At 38.1% G+C, this 22,295-nt stretch overlaps 1 protein-coding gene across 1 annotated transcript in view; it reads right to left on the bottom strand.

The window, feature by feature from the left end:
* Positions 1-22,295, bottom strand: part of MMP16 (matrix metallopeptidase 16) — a 303,774-nt gene that overhangs the window by 138,719 nt on the left and 142,760 nt on the right. Inside the window, exons 3-4 of the mRNA XM_007517352.3 lie at positions 13,428-13,550; positions 7,081-7,385 (exon numbers count right to left, since the gene is read on the bottom strand). Coding sequence (XP_007517414.1) covers positions 7,081-7,385; positions 13,428-13,550 — 428 coding nt within the window. The remainder of the gene's footprint in view (positions 1-7,080; positions 7,386-13,427; positions 13,551-22,295) is intronic.

Genomic DNA, 22,295 nt, shown 5'->3' with positions numbered 1-22,295 from the left:
GGATACAACAAAAAAAGAAAACTACAGACCAATATCTCTGTTAAACATAGATGCTAAAATATTGAACAAAATTCTAGCTAGCCTGATATAGCAGTATATAAAAAAGATTTTTCATCATGACCAAGTGGGGTTTATTCCAGGGATGCAAGCTGGGTATAACAGATGTAAATCAATCAACGTGACCCACGATATCAATAAATGCAAGACCAAAAACAACATGGTTATAGCAACAGATGCAGAGAATGCCTTTGATAAAATCCAACATCCCTTTATGATCAAAACACTTACAAAATGGGAATAGATGGAAAATTCCTGAACATAGTGGAGTCTATATATAGCAAACCTACATCCAATATCATACTGAATGGTGAAAATCTCGAAGCATTTCTCCTCAGATCAGGTACTAGACAGGGCTACCCACTATCACCATTATTATTCAACATAGCATTGGAAGTTCTTGCCATAGCAATCAGGCAGGAGCAAGGAGTTAAAGGGATACAAATTGGAAGAGAAGAAGTCAAACTCTCCTTATTTACAGATGATATGATAGTATATATAGGAAAACCTAAAGAGTCCAGCAAGAAGCTTTTAGAAATTATCAGAGTATATAGTAAAGTGTCAGGATACAAAATTAACATATGAAAGTTAGTGGCATTCCTTTATGCAAATACTACGCTGGAAGAAGTCCAGAAATCAATTCCCGGTGGAGGAGAACCTAAGAATTCTATGGGTTAGAGTGTTATGTGGAAAACTGAGAAAAGTTACACATGTACCAACTATTGTATTTTACTGTCAACTGTAAACCATTAGTCCCCCCCTAAAAAAAGAAAGAAAAATAGGAAAATATAGGTAGATAGATAGATAAATAGATATATAGACAGACAGTTATACAAATAATAATCTGCCCATATCTGTGACCTCAGGAGAATCACTGCAATTTCCAGTGGAGGGAATGGGAACACAGAACTCTGGTAGTAGGAATGGCGTGGAATTGTACTTCTATTATTTTGTAACTTTGTAAATCACCAATAAAAATAAGCTTAGAGATGGGGGGAGCTTTTCTTCTGTGTGCTGTGAGGTACATATCAAGGTACAAATCGATACTCCCCAAATTTACATATCAATGCTATGGAATATTTTTGTATACAAAAAACATAATATAACATAATAAAGCATTTTACATCATCCTTTCAAAAGAAAAAAAAAGATTGTGGATAGGGTCTACTTAAATTTTATTTATTTTAATATAGCTACTATGAAATCACTTGAGTATTTAGCTTGAGTTTTCAAACATTATAACTATAAGCAACTTGTTAGTAAATTGGATAACAGTGAATTAAGTGTTACTGGCAGTCTAACACATTATTTATCTCTTTCGAGGTTGACAGAGTTCAAATTGCCTTCATTTGTTGAACAATATACTGTGGAAACTGAGCTATGTACCTATTAAGGTGATCTTTCACTTGCATTTTTGCAAAATTATCAAACTGGTGTGCTTTCTAGGTGCTTGGGAGTTGTAAAAAGAGGTTGCGAAGTTTTTTTTTTTTTTTTTTTTTTTTTTCTGATAGATAAGCCTGGGAGCATGTAGTAATAAATGAAAGAAGGGAAGAAGTTTGTCAGTGAAAAAGATGGAATTGGGCTTTGTATCTCCAAAAGAACAATCTTACACACAGTAAGAATCTTGGAAGTACACATAAGTGCATTAATCTCCCCCACATTCACCAGTACAGCAAGCAAGCTAGAGGCTGCTCTTTTGATAAATGGTCAATACTTCAGCATGGTACTAGCCAAGGTACCCTGCTGTTGCTAGTTAAAAGTCTGAATTTCAGGGAGTCAGGCAGTGGCGCAGCAGGTTAAGCGCACGTGGTGCCAAGCACAAGGACCAGCGTAAGAATCCTGGTTCGAGCCCCCACTCCCCACCTGCAGGGGAGTCACTTCACAGGCGGTGAAGCAGGTCTGCAGGTGTCTTTCTCTCCTCCTCTCTGTCTTCCCTTCCTCTCTCCATTTCTCTCTGTCCTATCCAGCAACGACAACATCAACAATAATAACTACAACAATAAAAAAGGGCAACAAAAAGGGAAAATAAATAAATATAAAAATATATTTAAAAAAAAAGTCTGAATTTCAATTAAGCAGCAAATCTTCATGGTCATACATCTAAACAATCAGTTAATAATCTAATTTCCTACAGTTCTGAAAGACTAATTTTTTATAGTTATTTCATTTAAATAGATCATTTAAAAAGAAAAATAATCCTACTGGAGTAAAGGAATATTGTTTTTAAATGAAACATTAAATGCTAAATAATTGTTTTATGTTTTTAGTAGTATTCCTATATGTAACAAATATACTGTCTCAGTATATGCAGTAAATATATGAACATATAATCTAAATCGAAACTCTGTTGACTTGTTTATACACTCAAATATTCTACTCAGAATTCTTTTCACACATCCTTTTCTTGAAAACATTTTAAAATTTATGAGCATTCAAACACTGATCACACTGAAATAATATTAAACATTCCATTTTCTTCTTTTTTATTAGTGATTTAAAAATGGTTTACAATATTATAAAATAATAGAATACAGGTCAACATCACTCCCACCACAAAAATACTGTGTCCCTCCCCTACCCAAGGATAACCACCATAGTTCTCTCAAGTTCTTAGATATAGGATGACTTTTTTATTTTTTAAGTTCATGTGTTTCAATTCTATATAATTCATATATGAGTGAAATAATCTGGTAGTTGTCCTTCACTTTGTTTATTTCACTAAGCACAATTACTTCCAATTCCATCCACTTTGTCTCAAAGGACACACTATAGTATTGTTAAATTTCTGAGTAGTACACCATTGAGCACATGACACATAACAACAAAAAACGATTACTAGCATTTCTTCTCTCTCTTGTTCTTGCTGTTTTCTTTTGTATTTATAAGACTGAAATGAGTAATTTTTATTCCATTTTTAAAGGCTGCTCACCCCCCACTTGTTACTCTATCAAAGTATGTCTCACGAAATCTCCCCACCCGACCCTCCCCAGTTATTTTAAGGTCTTAATCAGGAAAACGAAAAGGCATGTGCCAGAAAAGCATATGAGTCATTAGGCCAAAGATGGCTGACTCCATGTGGAAACTGATGCCTATTTTCATTCACTACTAAGGCCCCACCTTCATTTCTTTTCTAAGTCACTCCTAGAACTATTATAACTTTCAGATGCCCTTCTTTTTCCCTCTTCCCTCTCATGAAAGGGAAACAAGGTCTGACTTCCTCAGGTTTTCTCCAAATTATCTTCCTTCTCAATAATGGACAAAAACAATGGTTTCTGATCTCGAAAGGTCCACGTTCCACTGGAACTGGGGTTCAAGGGCCCTCTATTCCTAATCTTTCCCTAATACTCCCCCTTCTGGGTATATGGACTAACATTCTTCTAGGGTGTAGAAAGAAGGAGTGATGACTTCCATAACTACTTCTCTGGTAGATATGGCCATTTTCTGGTGATCTATACCTCAGCCCATCTCACCCTTTCCCTTGTGGGTAGGGATCTGGAGAGGTGTGGTTCTGGACAGATGACAAGTTGGCAAGATCATCTGCCCAGGAAGGTCAGCATAGGATCTTACTAGCACCTGGAAATTGGTGGTTGAGGCTACAGTGCTTTTTCAGATGTTTCAGCTGTAGTTTGAGAAAGTTTGCTAAATTCATTAGTTGTAAATCCCTGTTTTTGGAATGACTTTGAGTCTGCTGTTAGTCTATGGCCACACCTCCCAGAGTTCAATGTTCTATTTGTGTGTGTGTGCTACAAAATGTCCAGATAGATTTTTCTTGGAATATTTTATTTTCAGTAACTATTAGTAGATGCCTAACTAGCCAGTTAATAGAGGATTCATCTGAGGAATCTGTGCAGCTTTGGGGAACATTTTAATAATGTAAGAGAAAATATAGGCAATTTGATAGGCTTTATCTATCTCATATAAGATTTCAAAGCAATTTAAATTTATGAGGCAACAAAGCCAAATCAATACAACTTTAAAGCCACAGATAAAGTTGTCTTAACAGATCCATTATTGGAGTAAAATATAATTTTCTCTGTTCGGAGTTTTAAGAATAAAACGATACTCCTAACAGGAATTGCAGCTTTGCCTATATTAGTGAAATTCTACCATTATAAAGTGATACTTTTATCAGTTATTTAGAATGCAAAAATTTCTTCCATCATTAAAAATAATGCTAGCAATTGCCTTGAAGAACTCTAAACTATTTCATTAGGGTGGCTGTGTAATTTCGATAAAAACAAAATCATGTTATGTTAGTTTGCAGAGTTAGGGCCTAATGTACATGTGACTCCACAGTTTCCAGGTCACTTTTTTCTTCATTTTATTTTAAGTCAAGAGAGACAGACAGAAAGAGAAAGAAATAGAAAGAGGGAGGAATACCACAGCACCACTAATGAAGTCTCCATAGACTGGTGCTGGTGATAGAAGGTAGGGCTTCCCACACTATTGTTTGTGCTAGCTATCTTCCATCCATACACATGCCGTTTTTAAGTTACTTATGTATCAACTCAGGTTAGTTACTATGTTTTAGACATAGGATTACAAGAAGAACAAGTTTGGAATTTTGATTTAGAGTGTTCTAAGACTTGCTGAGCAGGGTGAAAGCATGTTAGAGACATCTTGAGGCTAACTCAAAACTGAATGCAAATGAGTTTGATTCCAAGGTTAGAGAGTTTTTACTCCTTTATAATAAAATCTCCAACATATTTGTTGTCTCCAAACAAGTTCTGAAAAAATAAAATAATAATTTAATATTATAGTCAATATACCTTTTAAAGATATTTTTGTTAAATACTAGGCACTTCATTTTCTCTTTTAAATTGAGGATGTTGTTATGCATTCTTCCTTTGGATATGAGTACTATTTTAAGTCTAACTTGGCCTAATTCATTCTATCCATACGGAACGTGTTGAATTCTATGGGTTCTAAAAATACAGGGCTATTACACTAATCACAGCTAGCTACACTTTCTAATGAACCAACAAAGCTTAATTTGATGATTGGGCTTAACTCATCAAAGTGGAATTACAAATTTTATTACTTGATTAGCTGCTATTAAAATAATATACATTCACATTTCCAAGAACACTTTACTATGGTGAAAAGAAAATATTTAAGTATTGATTACATCAATTGGGGAAATGACTATTTGGGAATCTTACAATTCTAAGAAGCTACAATTCTGTGAAATTTTTTAACAGAACTGGACTATAAATTTTTCTTTGTGAAGAAACATATATCTGATAACAAGTAGTCTTTTAAAAATTAAGATTTTTATTTTTACATTACTTATGCATTTCATAACTGAGACATAAGAAACTAATGTGTTGAAGTAGATATAGAAGTAAATGTTTACAACAGAAATACAAATATAATACCAAAACAATAAGTTACATATTTGTATCAGATTGGAAAAACAAAGGAAGAGATAAAAGAGAAAAGAGAACGGGAACTATTTTACAAACAAGAAAGATGATAAAATAAAAAAAAATGATATAGTAGACACCATGCCACAAATATCAGTAAAGGTTAAGTGCCAAGCCGAAAAATAATATATAAAGGCCAGAAAAATTGAACAATTTTATTAATATTATTTTGATTTGATAGGACAGAAAGAAGTTCAGAGGGGAATGGGCAATAGGGAGGGGGAGAGAGAGAGAAAGAAAGACACCTAGAGACCTACTTCACTGCTCATCAATACAGGTGAAGCCCAGGGACTTGAACCTTGGTTCTTACACATGGTAACAAGTTCTCTTAACCAAGTATGCCACCATGCAGACCTAGAATGTTCTTAATGTATGTCCTATAACTTAATATGTATTCTTTCTGCCTCATAGTGTCTCTTAGGCATAGAGAGAAGGCAGGTGTCAGGAGATGAATCTCCAGATATCTTTCTCTTGTTAAAATATCTTTATTTTTATTGGACAGAGACAGAGAAATTGAGAGAAGAGCAGGAGATAGAAAGGGAAAGAGACACCTGCATCCCTGCTTCACTACCTGTGATGCTTTTGCCCTACAGGGAGAAACTAGGGGCCTGAACCTAGGTGCTTGAGCATTGTAATATGAACATTTAGCCAGGTGTGCCATTGCCTGACTCCTCTAGATATCTCTTTATCTCTTCATGTATGAATGAATGAATGTCTCACTCATGAAAGATTTTAAGACTCTCAGGTAAACTGAAAAGAAAAACTAATGAGAGAGAGAGAGAGAGAGACAGAGACTACAGAATTGCTCAGCAGCTCTGGCTTATGGTAGTGTTTGAGAATGAAGCTGGGACTTCAGAGACTCAAGCACCAGTCTTTTGGATAGCCAGTGTGCTTTCCTGCCAGGCTTCAGGCAAGCTTTTTAAAATTATTTCCACTTCAGATACAATGAGAGAGAGAGAGAGAGAGAGGCTGAAAACAGTACTGTTCTACTACTTGTTGAGCTTCCCTTGGTGCAATCATGTTCCCTTTAGACACCAGGGCTCAAAGCTGAGTCCTCACACATGTGAAAGCATATTCTCTACTAACTTGGTACCTGATTAGGAAATAATTTAAAGAGCACTTTACAGAAAACAAAATTTATTTTAAAGTATTTACAAAATACTATTTAAAGTTCTAATCTTTACTTAAAAAATCATGAAAAACTATCATCTAAAAGCATTCTTATTCTAAAACATTTTTTAAAAACCTGACAATTTGTTTCACAATCTTAAAAGCAATTTTTTTTACTATCATTATGTATTGAATAGAGACAGCCAGAAATTGAGACAAAGGGGGAGACAGAAACTGAGAGAGACATAGAGATACTGGCAGCACTGCTTTACCACTCTTAAAGCTTTGGCCTTGCAGATGGGGACCAGGGGCTTGAACCTGAGTCCTTGCACATTGTAACATGTGCGCTTAACCAGTTGTGCCACCACCCGACCTCTAAAAGTAAATTTTGATAGCTTAAGTTTGCAAAATTATAAAAATTTGGATATTCCAAAAATGAAAACAAATAAAAAAAAACTGTTTAGAATGAAAGAAACTATGTACTTACCATCATGATTAGGATTTCCTAGTGTCCATGGCTCATCTGAGTCAAAATGTGTATCTCCCCCAATTCCTGGTCCAGGGAAATAGGCATGTGCCAAAAACCCTCCCTCTCCATCAAAGGGAGAACTGTCTCCATGAAAGCCAGATGCAAAAATAATGGTTATATCCACATCACGTTTCCCATTTTCTAATTCACTGTAGGGAACTTCTTCAAATGTCAGAGGCGTTACATTCTGCCACACATCAAAGGCACGGCGAATAGCTTTACGGGTCTCAGGATCTCCTACTTTGGGAGTCACATTCTTTATGCTGAAATTTAGAAAAAAGGAATTATTTTATTAAAAAGGAATTATGACTTTCTTATCTATCTAGTCTGACTTATTATAGCTTTGTTCTAGTGGACTGAGAAATAAATTAGAAAAAATAGTTTTATATTCGATAGGACAGAATTTATTTCATTTCTCATGTGTCTAATGCTAGATTTCACTATGCTGGGGTCATTTAATTCATAGCAGTACAGTCACTATTCATCTACTAAGGCTAGAACTGACAAGATCTCTGAAGAATGGGTAACAGTGGGGTAACTGATCAGTCAGTCACTTTACCTTCTGGGTGATGATCAGAAGGTAGCTTTGCCCAATGATTAAACAGGGGCAGTACTTATAAGATGAACTTCCTACTTCTTTCTGATTGCAAAAACATTTACGGATATACCACTGTATGTAGACATGTTACTTTTAAAGTATGATTTCTGCCCTTGACCTATAAATGCTAATTTGACAAGTATATGCTAATTTTTTCAGTAGTTTAAGGAAAAAGACTATTATAATTTTTGATATTCTTTCATTTCCTTATTATACAGTTAAGTCATCCTAGTTAAAATCAGCAATGTGAGTAAATACTTTTAAAGAACAGTTTTAACAACTATGTGAATTTAAAGTATTTTGGTTTTATTTAACTTTTTTGTCTTGATGCACATTAATAGTATCTTTAACATCTATTCTCTAATGGAATCTCAGTAGCGCTTATATTTGCATGTTTTAAATGACTAAAAGAAGTTAACTTATTTCATAGCATCTTATTTTCCACTTGTATCCCTTCTTCAATGAAGTGTCTTTAAAAATGGTAAGTACCAGGCTACCCCATCATCGGGGTCCTAGTCAGGGAATCCTGGGATTTCCACATAGATATGATGGGCCTAGACCTCTAACAGATCCCACGTTCTACACCAATACTATCAAGAACATCATAAACCCTCTTGTGGCCTCTACAAGACCTTGCCCAGTGTAGAACAACAATGATAAAAACTGCCCTACTCTCTGGAGGGAGGCTGTATCAACATACTCTGCCACTCAAGGAAGACTGATCCTGAAATGATTGCAGCCTAGAATGTTCCTAGTCATGACTATGGAATGCGGGCTGAGATTAGCAGAGGTGCAGAGGCTGCACAGGCTTCTGTGCTAAATATGGATAAACATGGGTCCTAGATCAAATAGATGAGGTTTATAGTTAATACTATTTATATATTTGCCCCATATTTGGAGTTATTCTCTTCCCTGGTCCAGCTTTCTAGTGCTATTTCCAAATCTGACACTATTTTCCTAGACAATACTTATAGCCCACCGGCATGTCAGCTATCTGGACTAGGCAAAAATTAGTAAAGTCTTGGGCCCATTAGGATATACCTAAAATGGACTTCTGAGCTTCTTCCAACATAAAGACACGAAATCTCATCTGCTCTATTATTACCTTTATGTTCCTGTTTACTAAACAATGTATTCTACTCTCTATATAATGCATTTCAGCCATCAAGTTGCAGATGCGACCATGATGCCAACCTGACTTTCCTGAGCAGACGACCTCACCAATATGTCCTGGAACCCAACCTCTCTAGAGCCCTGTCCCACTAGGCAAAGATAGGTACAGGCTGGCGCTATGGATTAAACTGTCAACACCATGTCCAGTGGAGAGCAATTATAGATGCCAGACCACCCACCTTCTGCTCCTCATAAAGATCTTTGGTTTATACTCCCAGAGGGATAAAGAATAGGGAGGCTTCCAATGGAGGGGACGGGATGGGGGAACTGTACCCCTCTTACCCATAATCTTGTTAATCATTATTAAACACTAATAAAAAACAGGTGACATATAAATGTATAATCTGCATAATTTAATGTAATATAATAAAATTTATAATGTGATAGATACCAATATATAATAATTTATTATATAAGTGGATATATCCTTTTTTTTTGCCTCCAGGGTTATTGCTGGGGCTTGGTGCCTGCACTAAGAATCCACTGCTCCTGGAGGCTGTTTTTCCCCATTTTTGTTGCTCTTGTTGTTATTATTATTGTTGTTGCTGCTGATGTTGTTGGGTAGGACAGAGATAAATCAAGAGAGGAAGCGAAGACAGAGAAGGGAAGAGAAAGATTAACACCTGCAAACCTGCTTCATCACTTGTGAAGTGACCCCTCTGCAGGTGGAGAGCTGAGGCCTCAAACCAGGATCCTGCAAGGTCCATGTGCTTCACACCATGTACACTTAATCCACTGTGCTACCACTCAGCCCCCCAAGTGGATAGATCTTATATTAACATATTGTATATAATTTATATTAATTTAATTATAATTTAAGTTTTCATAATTTATAAGAACATTATATGACAAGTTTTTTATTCATTAATTCATTCATTATTGTACAAAGGCACAGAGAAAAATTCAGAGGGAATGGGGAAATAGGGAGAGAAACACCTGCAGCCGTGCTTCATCACTCATGAAGCTTTCCCCTTGCAGGTGGAGGCCTATGGCTTGATTCTGGGTCCTTGCATACTGTAATGTGAGTGCTTAATCAGGTGTGATACTGGCTGGCCCCGCTGAGAGTCCCTCCTTTGTATCTCTCTTCCTGACCTTACTTCTAGATGCCAGTCTTTTTATTCAGTCACCTTACACTTCAATGTTTCAGTATCCAATCCTCCCCTAATAGCTTTTCCCAAAGAGGAAACCTCAAATCTCATCTGCTATATCCTTCACATTCCAGATTATTCACAATTTTTTCTTCTTTATATTTTAATGCTATTTCAGACACGAAACTACAGATCCTACCATGATGCCAACCTGACTTCTCGGCAGACAACCTCAACAGTGTGTCCTGGAACCCCATCTCCCCAGAGCCCCACCCCACTAGGGAAAGATATAAACATGCTGGGAGTATGGATCAACCTGCCAAAGCCCATGCCCAGTGTTGGCCATCATTTCTCCTTTGGCTAATTCTGCTTCTGTTTCTATCCATGTTGGTCATCATGCCAGGTTTCCTTGCATTGCTTGATGCTGTGGTCTATTTACATAATCACTGTTTTGCCTGAGACCTGCCCTGCCTGCAGGGCATTGGTTTAATCCCCACTGGTTAGATGGAACTCACGCTCTTTTCCTTCTCTCTACCCACTCTCGTACATATTTCCTTTTTCCGGCCTGCCACTTCCGTCTCAGAAGGTATAAAGGCAGATTCTTTTTCTAATCAGTAAACATTGGATTGCATTCCCACTCAGCCGTGAGTTCCTGGTCGTCTCTCTCCCACCCAGCAGTCCAGTGGAGATGCAAGTACAAAAGCCAGACCTTTCACCTTCTGGACCTCATAATGATCCTGGGTCCATATTCCCAGAGAGATAAAGAATAGGAAAGCTTCCAGTGGAGGGGATGGGATATGGAACTCTAGTAGTAGGAAATGTGTAGAATTTTACCCCTTTTTTTCCCCCTATTTTTTGTCAATATTTTCTGTTTTATAAATAAATATTAAAAAATGCTAGTCCTGGGGGGTGTGACACAAAGGAAATATAGCATACCTTACCATGCACAAGAACCCAGGTTCAAGCCCCTTCTTGGTCCTCCTCTGCAGAAGAAGGCTATAGCAGCATTGAAATGATCCTGCACATGTCTTTCTCTTTTTATCTCCCTTCAACCTCAATTTTTCTCTATATCTACAAAAGGAGGGAAAAAAAGACCACCTAGAGCAGTGGATTTGAATAGCAATACAATGAATCCCATTAATAACTCTTGGTGGCACTTTAAAAAAAAGTGTTGAGGGATGAAAAAACTATACCATGCCATATTAATTAAATAAAACTGTAATTATTATATTAATTATATCAGACTATTTCAGAGCAACAAAATTTTAGGAATATAAGGGCATTTTCTAATGGCAAAGAAAATTCAGTTTCCATGGTGATATAACAAATCTTAATGTCTATGTGCTTAACAAGAGAGCAATAAAAATCAAAAGGCATACAAAATGATAGAGATGGGGAGGCAGGGCTCTAAGACATATGGTGGGTTCCTCTGCCCAAGGATGTTGGGTTGGCATCATGGTATCATCTGGAACCGGGTGGCTGAAAAAAGAGCTAAGATATAAAGTAGAACAAACTGTTGACTAATCATGAACCTAAAGGCAAGAATATTGCAGATGAGATTTGGGGGTCTCCATTTTGGAAAAAGCTAGTAGGTCTGTTTTAGGTATATTCCAGAGGGCCCATGACTTTACTAGTTCTTGCCTTGGCCTGACATCTAATATGTATATGGACCCAGGTTATTATGCCTTGGCCCATATTCCCAGAGGGATAAAGAATAGGGAAGCTATCAAGGGAGGGGATTGGATATGGAGCTCTGGGGTTGGGCATTGTGTGGAAATGTACTCCTCTTATCCTGTAGTCTTGTCAATATTTCCATTTTATAAATGAATGAATAAATAAAATGACAGAGATCTAAGAAATACAGATAATGATGTTAGAGCTGAAGATTTCAGCATCTAACTGGCAAACAGTGAAGACAGAAAATAGATAAGGACACAGATGTATCTATTAAAGTGATTAATTATATGGAATTCTTCTTTACTATTTCCTAGCTCTCTCTCTCTCTCTAATTTTTATTTATAAAAAGAAAACACTGACAAAAATCATAGGATAAGAGGAGTACAACTCCACACAATACCCACCACCAGAACTTTGTATCCCATCCCCTCTCCTGATAGCTTTCCTATTCAATATTTTCATCTGGGAGTATGGACCAAGGGACATTATGGGATGCAGAAGGTGGAAGGTCTGGCTTCTGTAATTGCTTCCCCACTGAACATGGGTGTTGACAGGTCAATCCATATTCACCCTGTCTCTCTCTTTCTCTAGTGAGGCGGGGCTCTGGGGAAGTGGGACTCCAGGACACATTGGTGGGGTCATCTGCCCAGGAAAGTCCAGTTGGCATCATGGTAGCATCTGGAACCTGGTGGCTGAAAAGAGAATTAACATATAAAACAGAACAAACTGTTGACTGATCATGAACCTTAAAGGCTGGAATAGTGCAGATGAAAATTTGGGGGTCTCCGTTTTGTAGTTAGTAGGCCTATTTCAGTTATATTCCAAAGAACCCATGACTATAGTAGTGTTTTTTGTTTGTTGTTGTTTGTTTTTTTCATGAGCCTGACATCTGATATGCAGGTGGACCCAAATTATTATCTGGGGAGATGATGTTATGGCTGTAAAAAGGACTGGAAAGCTGGATCCAAACATGGGAAAGGTGTATAAATATAGTTGACTGTAAACCCCATCGATTTGTATGTGGTTTGTTTACTAGTTCTGTTTTGTTTTCTGGGTTCAGGTGGTTTTTCTGTTTGTTTGTTTGTCTGTTTTGTTTCTTCTTTCTCTGTGTGTGTATGGGCATTTTATTTTTTACTATTATTTTTACTAGTAAGGCTATTGCTGAGGTGTCTGAAGTTGATCCCACTGCTTCTGGCAGCCATTTTCATCCCTTTTCTTCATTTGATAGAGGCAGTGAGAATTTTTGAGGGAGAGGGAGAGAGAGTGGGGAGGGGGAAGAGAGAGAGGTTGACTTGCATCAGTGCTTCACCACTTGCGATGCTTCCCTCCTGCAGGTCCTTACGCATGTTAACATGTACACTATAACACAATCAATAGCATATTTATGAATTTTAAAACATATTGGCAGTCAAAGCATTCTGTCCTGCTGTTGTTGGGCCAGACAATGGATTCTAGCTCTCTTTCGATAGCCAGTCCATGTCACCGTTTTCCTGCATAGTCCTCACCCACCTGCATCATTGGCTTCTGACTAAAACAGTGATCTTGTCTATTTCTTTTTCTTTTACTTTTTTTTTTTTTAAACAAAGCACTATACAGCTCCAGCTTATGGAGTGCTAAGGATTAAACATGGAATCTTAGAGCCTTGGGCATGAAAGGCCATTATGTTATCTCCTCAGATACCCTACCATTACTCCTAAAATAGAAGTTCAGTATATGACAAATTACTTATGACAAAATGGAAAAAAAATGGTAACCATTAATTCTTATACCTGTAAGTGATATGTTTGTGCTGCCACTTCTGTCCCGTTAATGCATATCGCTTTCGACGGATATTAAATTTGGAGCTACCTCTTGTTTGGTCAGGTACACCACACCGAGGCTTCTTCATCCAGCTGCAAAAGCAGTATTTTCCAGTTATTTACCATACTTATAGCATTTATTTCAAGGAAATCAATTGAAAAGTTAATCTGTAACAGTACTGATCAGTATGAAAAAATGCAAAGTAGAATATTGCCCATTTTATTGGAATTCATACTTAACTAGAAAGTTTTCCCTAAATGATCAAGAAACACTAGTTTATAACTTAGTTCTCTTAGACCATACATTTTCCTATTTATTTTGAGATGTTCCCAGAATTAGTCTTGAGATTTTAACCAGTTTATGCAGCTAACAAGATAATGTAACTAAAGTGACTGTGGAATCATCAGTCTTTGGTCTCATTCACAGAGATACTTTGAAAAATATATTATCACTGAGATCTCTTCTAGCTCTAATATTCAGTATTTTACAAAGTATTTTACACAGTCTTAGATCTCAGAAGTCAAAAAAAATTCCACTGTCTAGTTAACAGAGAAGTCAATTAATTTAATGAGATAATCCCCCCCCCTTTTCTTCCTCACTATCCCAGTATCCAAGTAACAATCATTTACTTGAGTTTAATACTAATAACAACAAAGTTAAAATACCTGGGTGTTAGTAATATTTAGAGAGTATTATGAATGCATGTTTAAGCATCTCAAATAAGGTTAAATATAGTTACATTTGTAAAGGAGAAAATGCTTTTTACTAAGTTTTACTACTAACACAGATATCTAACCTCTTTTGAAGAGTTTCTACTTAGCATTATCATATTTTATAAAGTCTTACTTTTTTTTTAACTAACAATGATTTTTGAAATTTTAAGGAGCTCCTAGTGACTTATAAAATGGCTTAAAGGGAGTCGGGCTGTAGCGCAGCGGGTTAAGCACAGGTGGCGCTAAGCACAAGGACCCGCATAAGGATCCTGGTTCAAGCCCTGGCTCCCCACCTGCAGGGGTGTCGCTTCATAAGCAGTGAAACAGGTCTTTCAGGTGTCTATCTTTCTCTCCCTCTCTCTGTCTTCCCTCTCCCCTCTCCATTTCTCTCTGTCCTATCCAACAACAATGACAACAATAATAACTACAACAATAAAACAACAAGAGCAACAAAAGGGAATAAATAAAAATAAATATAAAAAAATATTTATAAAAAAAATAAAAATAAATAATAAAATGGCTTAAATACATGTAGTTCATTAGCCCATTAAACCTAACAATTGCAAAACTGATACAGAATCTTCCTGGTATCCCATGCTTCAGCAGTGGAAACAATACAACAATCAATGTTTGCTATTATTCACCAGATACACAACAGTTTCCATAATCTTCATTTGTGAATAGTTGATTGTACAACTTACTATGTAAAAAAGTTATTTTTATGAAAATGCATGATATAAATTACATGTTACATAGATGAATCAACTAACGAGGTATTATAAGCAAAAATCCAACTTTATGAATCAATGAAAAAATCTTTTACTTTTAATGAAAAATGACACTTTTCCAATGAGCATGTTATGCTTCTCAAATTCTCCTGTTTTATTCTGTCCCATGTAATGATGTCCACTGTTATTTTACTAGACTTAACAATTTTCATACCAGTTTAAAATGTTTATCAAAGTCTCAGAAGCAATTTGGTGCACTGCACCAAAGTAAAAAACTCTGGAGTGGGCGTGAGGGTTCAAATCCTGGAACATGTTGGCAGAGGAGGACCTAGTGGGGGTTGTATTGTTATGTAGAAATGTTATGCATGGGGGCCAGGTAGTGGCACACCTGGATAAGCTCATACATTACAGTGCTCAAGGACCCAGGTTCAAGCCCCTGGTCCACAACTGTAGGGAAACTGTGAGGATATGGTTGAGCGTGGTGGAACCTCCCATTGAAAGATGGGTGCCTGAGGAACACAGTTTTCCTGTCAGCCTCTCTCTACCACAGATTGAGCATGGGAGAGAACGGCCTTCAGGTTCAGATTCACCTATCACTCTCTGCCTCACAGGGACTCTACATTCCCAATACAATAGCTTACTTCCTTGTCTTTAAACCAAATGGTCTGCTTATTCAAAAGCTACCAGAAGTTATCTTACCTGACCCATCTTCTCTCCACCCTCAGGACACCTCTCTGTCTGCTAGCCATTGATAACCCTACTTCCTCATTCCCAAAACAGCTCTCCTGCTAACACAGATGCTATCAGAGCATCTTTTCTCACTTTGTTCTTGTCCTTCTGTGTTGGTATGTTCCCTTCCCCCCGACCTCTGAGAAGAATTGGTTTGCCCCTTGCTACTTTCGTGCACATCTTTCTCCCTGCCCCCTATGCTAAGGACGGGCAGAGTCCCAGCAGCAGCAGCAGAGAGAGGATGAAGCACATGGTGTGGTGATTTGCCCATTCGTGAATAAAGATTAAACTGCAGCTTCTCAGCCCAGCCATGTGTCCGCGAGTCTCTGTTACTTGCCCGTGAAGCCAGCTGGGATAAAACAACATATGGCGCCCACATGGACCTGACCTGCGCATCTCTCAGTTAAGTGAAGACAATTTGGCTACCTATGCACTATGGCCTTCTCTTCTGCTTGTGAAGAGATTTCCAAAGGCATCTGCCCTCTCTTCACGAGACTGTTTTGCTGTTTCTGGAACATTTATCTCTGGACCACTCTGTGGTTTCCGCCCAATGCCAGCCTGCAGGAGCCCAATGCCAGCCTGCATAAGCCGGCTTTCCACCGCGTGGCGCGGGGCATTGGGCGCCGGCTCCCTCCACGCTGTTCGGCCGCTGGGAGTAGGGCAGCAGACATGGCAGGGCCATGGGGCAGGGTCGCAGCAGCCTATCCTGGCCGCCACCCCGGGGCACCTCGGCCCGCGCCTTCTGCATGGCTGGCCCGCCCGCCCTCGTGCTATGAAGTCTGGACAGATCCCGGTCCCCCCGGAGACCTCGGGCTCCCTGCCAAAACTGGGCCCCCTGGCTGAGATCTCCAGCTTGGGTCTGAAGGCAGACGAGCGAGAATACGCAGAGATTCGTGCAGAGATCACAACCTACAATTCCTAGAAGTAGAGCTGCCCAAGAGGCCACCGCTGGACAATGCACTCCCAGAATGGCTAAGACAGTATAGATCTAAATTTGTGTTTAAAATGACATATCTTCGTAACAAAAGTTTCTCTCCTTGTATATTAAAGACCATGTGTATGTGTGTGTTTAAAGTTTGGTAACATTAACTTTAAGGTTAAGAATATAACTTTAAGACTAAATTCTTACCAGGCAAAGTTAAATGAAAAAGGTTTTCAACGTAATTCTCATAAAGATAGAATTAACTTACATTTAAAGTCTGAGGTAAAAATTAGTTAACAATCAATATATTTTAACTAAGTTGGTCTAAACAAAACCTGCGCACACCTAGGGTGTGTCTCCATCTTGAATGGGTGTAACAAAAGGTTAAATAGACTTGTTGATATGTAAAACTCTCGATTACCTTCCCTATTAGAAATGGTAGATTACACAATGGCTATGCTAATGATACTCATGCCTGAGGTTTTCTTTCCTTGATTCTCATGTTTACCTTTTCATATTCTATTGTTTAAACTTTAACCAACCTTAAAATCATTCTAAAAAAGACTTCTAATTGTAATAGTTATCAATTGTGATAAACTTCTAACCTGCTACAAGTTTGTTTCATAGTAAGTAAATTGCAGCTGTCAAGTTCTCTACAGAAAAGCAGAATACCAGCAGCTGACCTTCCTCATACAACGTTCCACCCCCTGGCATTCTTCCGTGGACATTTGCTTTGGACTGGCATTTCTATCGGACTCAACTGGTACACCTCTTGGACACTTTGCAGCTTCCCCTTATGCTGCTGGGTTTCTCAAAGACTGACTGCAGCCATGCCTTGGGACTCTAGGCCCTTCCCCGCCCCCATACTAAAAAAATGCCTGTCAAGGCAAGTACGCCCCCCAGAGGCAGGAAATGTTTTCTTTAAGCTGATAAAGTTTTGCCCAGAGGCAAAAAATGGCCCCCTCAGGCCTTCCCTTGGCAGCACACTGGTTCTTGTTACTTGCTTACATGTTTCTCCATGTTTGTGCCAGTTTCTCTTTTGAAAATGCCTGTACGATATAGGATTCTATTCACCCCACACCCCTGATACTGTGGTCATTTAGTTAAAAACAGAAGGGGGAATTGTTGGTATGTTCCCTTCCCCCTGACCTCTGAGAAGAATTGGTTTGCCCCTTGCTACTTTCACGCCCCTCTTTCTCCCTGCCCCCTATGCTAAGGATGGGCAGAGTCCCAGCAGCAGCAGGGGAGAGAGGATGACGGAGAAAAGCACATGGTGTGGTGATTTGCCCGTTCGTGAATAAAGATTAAACTGCAGCTTCTCAGCCCAGCCATGTGTCCTCGAGTCTCTGTTACCTGCCCGTGAACCAGCCCGGATAAAACAACACTTCTGAATAAGACTATAACCAAACCTCACCCTCCTGACATGCAAGGACCCCTACAGCCATGCACAACAAAGCCTAGCTTCCTTATTCCTTAGATTACTCACCTGATAATTTTCCCAACCCCTTACCTCTCTCTGCCCCTTTTCTACCTTAATCATACATGGTATAAAAAAGCTACCTCCTTCTGCAACCCCTTAAAAGTCTTGCCTCTCTGATCAATAAACGGATCATTGCTATCAGCTTGGTCTCCAGGTCATCTCTTGTCACAGACACAGAGTGAGACCCGTTAAGACTCAGCCCCTGCTGCCTCAGGTGATACTCTCCTAGACCCCCACATCTGGTGCACAACAGGGTAGGCATGCCAGGAGTCTGCTCCTGAGAAGAGGCCTCCCCACAAGAAGAATGGCAAACACCTGCAGGGGGAAAGTTTCATTAGCTGTAAAATAGGGCTGCAGGTATCTCTCTGATTCTCTCCATCTCTATATCAGCTCAATTTTCTCTGTCTCTATCCAAAAATAAATGAATAAACATTTAAAAAAATAAATGTTATGCATGGGGAGTCAAGTGGTAGCACAGCGGGTTAGGCAAACGTGAAGCGAAATGCAAGGACAGGCATAAGGATCCCAGTTCCAGCCCCTGGCTCCCCACCTGCAGGGGAGTTGCTTCACAGGCAATGAAGCAGGTCAGCAGATGCCTATCTTTCTCCCCCGCTCTGTCTTCTCCTCCTCTCTCCATTTCTTTCTGTCCTATCCAACAATGACAACATCAATAACAACAACAATAATAACTACAACAATAAAAGCAACAAGGGCAACAAAAGAGGAAAATAAATAAATGTTAAAAAAAGAAATGTTATGCACATACAAACTATTGTATTTTACTGTCAACTGGAAACCATTAATCCCCCAATAAAGAAATTTTTAAAAAGAAAAGAAAAAGGAAGAAAAATAGAATTGAATACTGAAAGAGAGAGAGAGAGAGAGAGAGAGATGTTTTGTTAATGCCAAACTCCAGGATGTTAACCAGTCCTTTGGAGTTAATGTCTCTAGGGGTAGGGGGGGGAAACTAGAGAAGGGTGGTGTGTGTGTGTGTGTGTATGTGTGTTTGTGTGCGTGCGCGTGTGTGCGTGTGTGTGTGTGTCCATAGCATTGCTCAGCTATGGCTTATGGTGGTGCTGGGGATTAAATCTGGGATCTTAGCACTTCATGAATAAAATTATTTGCATAACAATATGCTATCTCAGTGTCCCTGATGATGTAGAACTTTTAACTAACACTCCCAGGGAACAACTAAATCCTTAAATTTGAAACTATTTCACTAGACTTGAAACATTTAAGGGCAGTGGACCTATATAGTCCCAATATGAAATACAACTCATGGCATATAAAAGATATTCAGAGGACTGGAAGATATCTCATTCAGCATAAAGTACACTTTATAATTGCTAATAACATATATTCAAGTTGACATCAGTGATCAGTGGAGCAATGCTATAGTATCTCTCCTGCTCTCTCTCTATCCTCTGCATAAAACTAAAAGAACAAAAAGAGTGATTCAAAATAGTAGACAGAAAGGATCACTTAATACTGTCAACAAAAATTATTGATTTTTTACTATATTTGTTAGATCTAGATTTAACTAGAAATGAAATATTAATGGTAATATATGATGACTTACATAAATTATATTTTAAACAAATTTTATATCTCTAAGGCATGTGTGCTTCCTTAGTTATCTCATTGAAATTAGAACAAAATGTATAATTATTATACATTAATAAATGTAATTAATATGTAATATGGTTACACTTGTCTAAGGAAAACATTTAAGTATGCATCTTAAGAGAAAGAATTATGAAATGGATAGTGGGTAAAAATTTAACAAAACAGGCTGGTTGTGGTGCATCTGGTTGAGCGTACATGTTAGAATGTGCAAGAATCCAGGTTCCAGCTCCTTGTCCCCATCTGCAGGAAGAAAGCTTCAAGAGTGAGGAGGTAGTACTACAGGTGTCTCTCTGTGTCTCTCCTTCTCTATCAATCCCTTCCAGAACTCTCAATTTTTGACTATCTCTATCCAATAAACAAATAATGATAATATAAAATTAACAAAACAGAATAAGCTAGAATGAGAATAAAGTACAATTTTTGTGTATCTCTTTCAAACATAAAAATGCATAAAAGGTAAAGGTACAGGTTAGAAAAAAGTTCATCCAATAGGGTGTATGCCTTATTATGTGTGAAGGTCTGGGTTCAAGACCCAGTACCACATGGGTGTACCACAACAGCAGAGAAAACTCTGTAGATGGTGGGGCAATGTGATGGTTGGTGCCTCCCTCTATCTCTCCCTCTCTTTGTTTCTCCACACCTATCCCTCACCCCTACCCCTGTCATCTCACTACTTGAAAAAAAAAATCACAGTCCAAAAATCAGTGAATTTGCACATGTATGAGGATTTAGCAACACAATAATTAATTAATTAATGCAACAATTGCTACTGAAGGGGAGCTCAGTTCCCTTCAGTAGTATAACATGAAATTCACCTGAAAGATTTATAAGAGAACAGGCATGATAACTATGAGATTTCCAAATCTTCCTTTGCTATAAGGTGGGACTCATACAGCAGTGAAATTAGAATGGAGAGAAAGCTCAGGGACAGTTTCCTGGATATTCCTGCAAAGGTTCCAAAAGGTCCCCTCTCTTCTCTTATACCCCATATACGTAAAGGCCCCCTTCTTTTATAACCCATATATGCCATACCTGAGCCAGCTTCCCATTGGTCTGCTGAAACCATCAGGAGTGGTTACCTTATTGAAGCTCTTTCCACTATGGGTAGTGAAAAGTACTTTTCTTGTGTTTCCTGCTTCTCCTTTTTTATATGTTCCCTGCAATGTCCTCCAATTCCATGTATACAAACTCAGAACAAAGTGTCTGTGCTTTTCTGGATCTCACTATGGCCCTGTTATCTTTCTCAAAACTACTAGATCAATATGAATTATCTGTGTACCAAATTGCTACTTGTATTCATTTATCACTCAGAGAAAACTATACTTACCTGTACAGAGTGCAAAACTGTATACACAGGTAAAATTGACTGTCTCACCAAAGTAAAAAAACTATCTTCTGAATGAAGTAGTGTGTGTGTGTGTGTGTGTGTGTGTGTGTGTGTGTGTGTGTGTGTGTGTGTGTTGTATTTTAGGGCAGTGCCTATTTTGTGAAACTCTTCATTACCAAAACATACTTTCTTTTTATATGTCAACACACAGTTCATAAAAGTATGCTGCTTCTTTGCTAACTTCTTTGCTTAGAATTTTAAATTCACATTCCCTCTTTCTCTCCCTCTTTTTACCCCTCTCCATCTCCTTCCTCTTTTTCTTCATCTCCCCTTTTTCCTTATCTCTAAAGAAATAGAAAAAATGGACTAGGATGTAGCTTAATGGTATAGTGTATGAAACCCTGGGTTTAGTAACATGTATATATGTACATATGCACACACACACTAACAACATAACATTAAACAGATTTCTATGCTCCAGACTATTCCAAATGCTAATGAAAAGTAAGTCATATCTACTTTTTATAGTTTGTCCCCAAGAGATCTTTCTAAATTTTTATGTTTATCACATTTAATTCCCAAGGTTTTGTTAGCACTTAAAGAGTTCAGTAATCATGAAAAAATATTTTTTAAGTTAAACTTAGGGTGCAAAATAAAGATGGGTGACTGCTCACTAGTTCAGCTTCTTCTTTTGTTTGTTTTGTATTTTTGGTTTTAATCATCATCAACAAATTAGCTGCTGGCATGAACACAAACATCTGTAAGGCTGACACTTTAATTAATGTACTTTAAAAGTGATGGGCCCCTTGCAATAAACCTAAAATAGACTTCCTAGCTCCTTCCAACATAAAGACCTTAAATTTCATCTGCTATATTTTTACCTTTAGGTTCCTGATTATTAAACAATTGATGTCCTGCTTTAAATCTTAATGTTTTTCAGTCACCAAGTTGCAGATACTACCATAAAGCCAACCTGATTTCCCTGGGCAGAGGACTTCGCCAATATGTCCTGGAACCCCATTTCCCCAGAGCCCTGCTCCACAAGGGAAAGAAAGAAACAGGCTGGGGGTATGGATCAATCTGCCAACACCCATGTCTAGCAGAAGAAATTACATAAGCCAAACCTTCCACCTCTTGCTCCCCATGAAGATTTTTGATTCATACCCCCAGAGGGACAAAGAATAGGGAAATTCCAAATGAAGGGGAGGGGATATGGAACCCTGGTGTGGGAAGTGTATGTAATTATACCCCTCCTATACCACAGTTGTGTCAATAATTATTAAATTACTAATAAAAACATTTAAAAATTAAC

This window comes from Erinaceus europaeus, chromosome 1 (assembly GCF_950295315.1).
Source record: "Erinaceus europaeus chromosome 1, mEriEur2.1, whole genome shotgun sequence".
Taxonomy (NCBI): Eukaryota; Metazoa; Chordata; class Mammalia; order Eulipotyphla; family Erinaceidae; genus Erinaceus; species Erinaceus europaeus.
The sequence above is the reverse complement of the archived record's forward strand: the minus strand, read 5'-3'. Positions and strand labels throughout refer to the sequence as shown.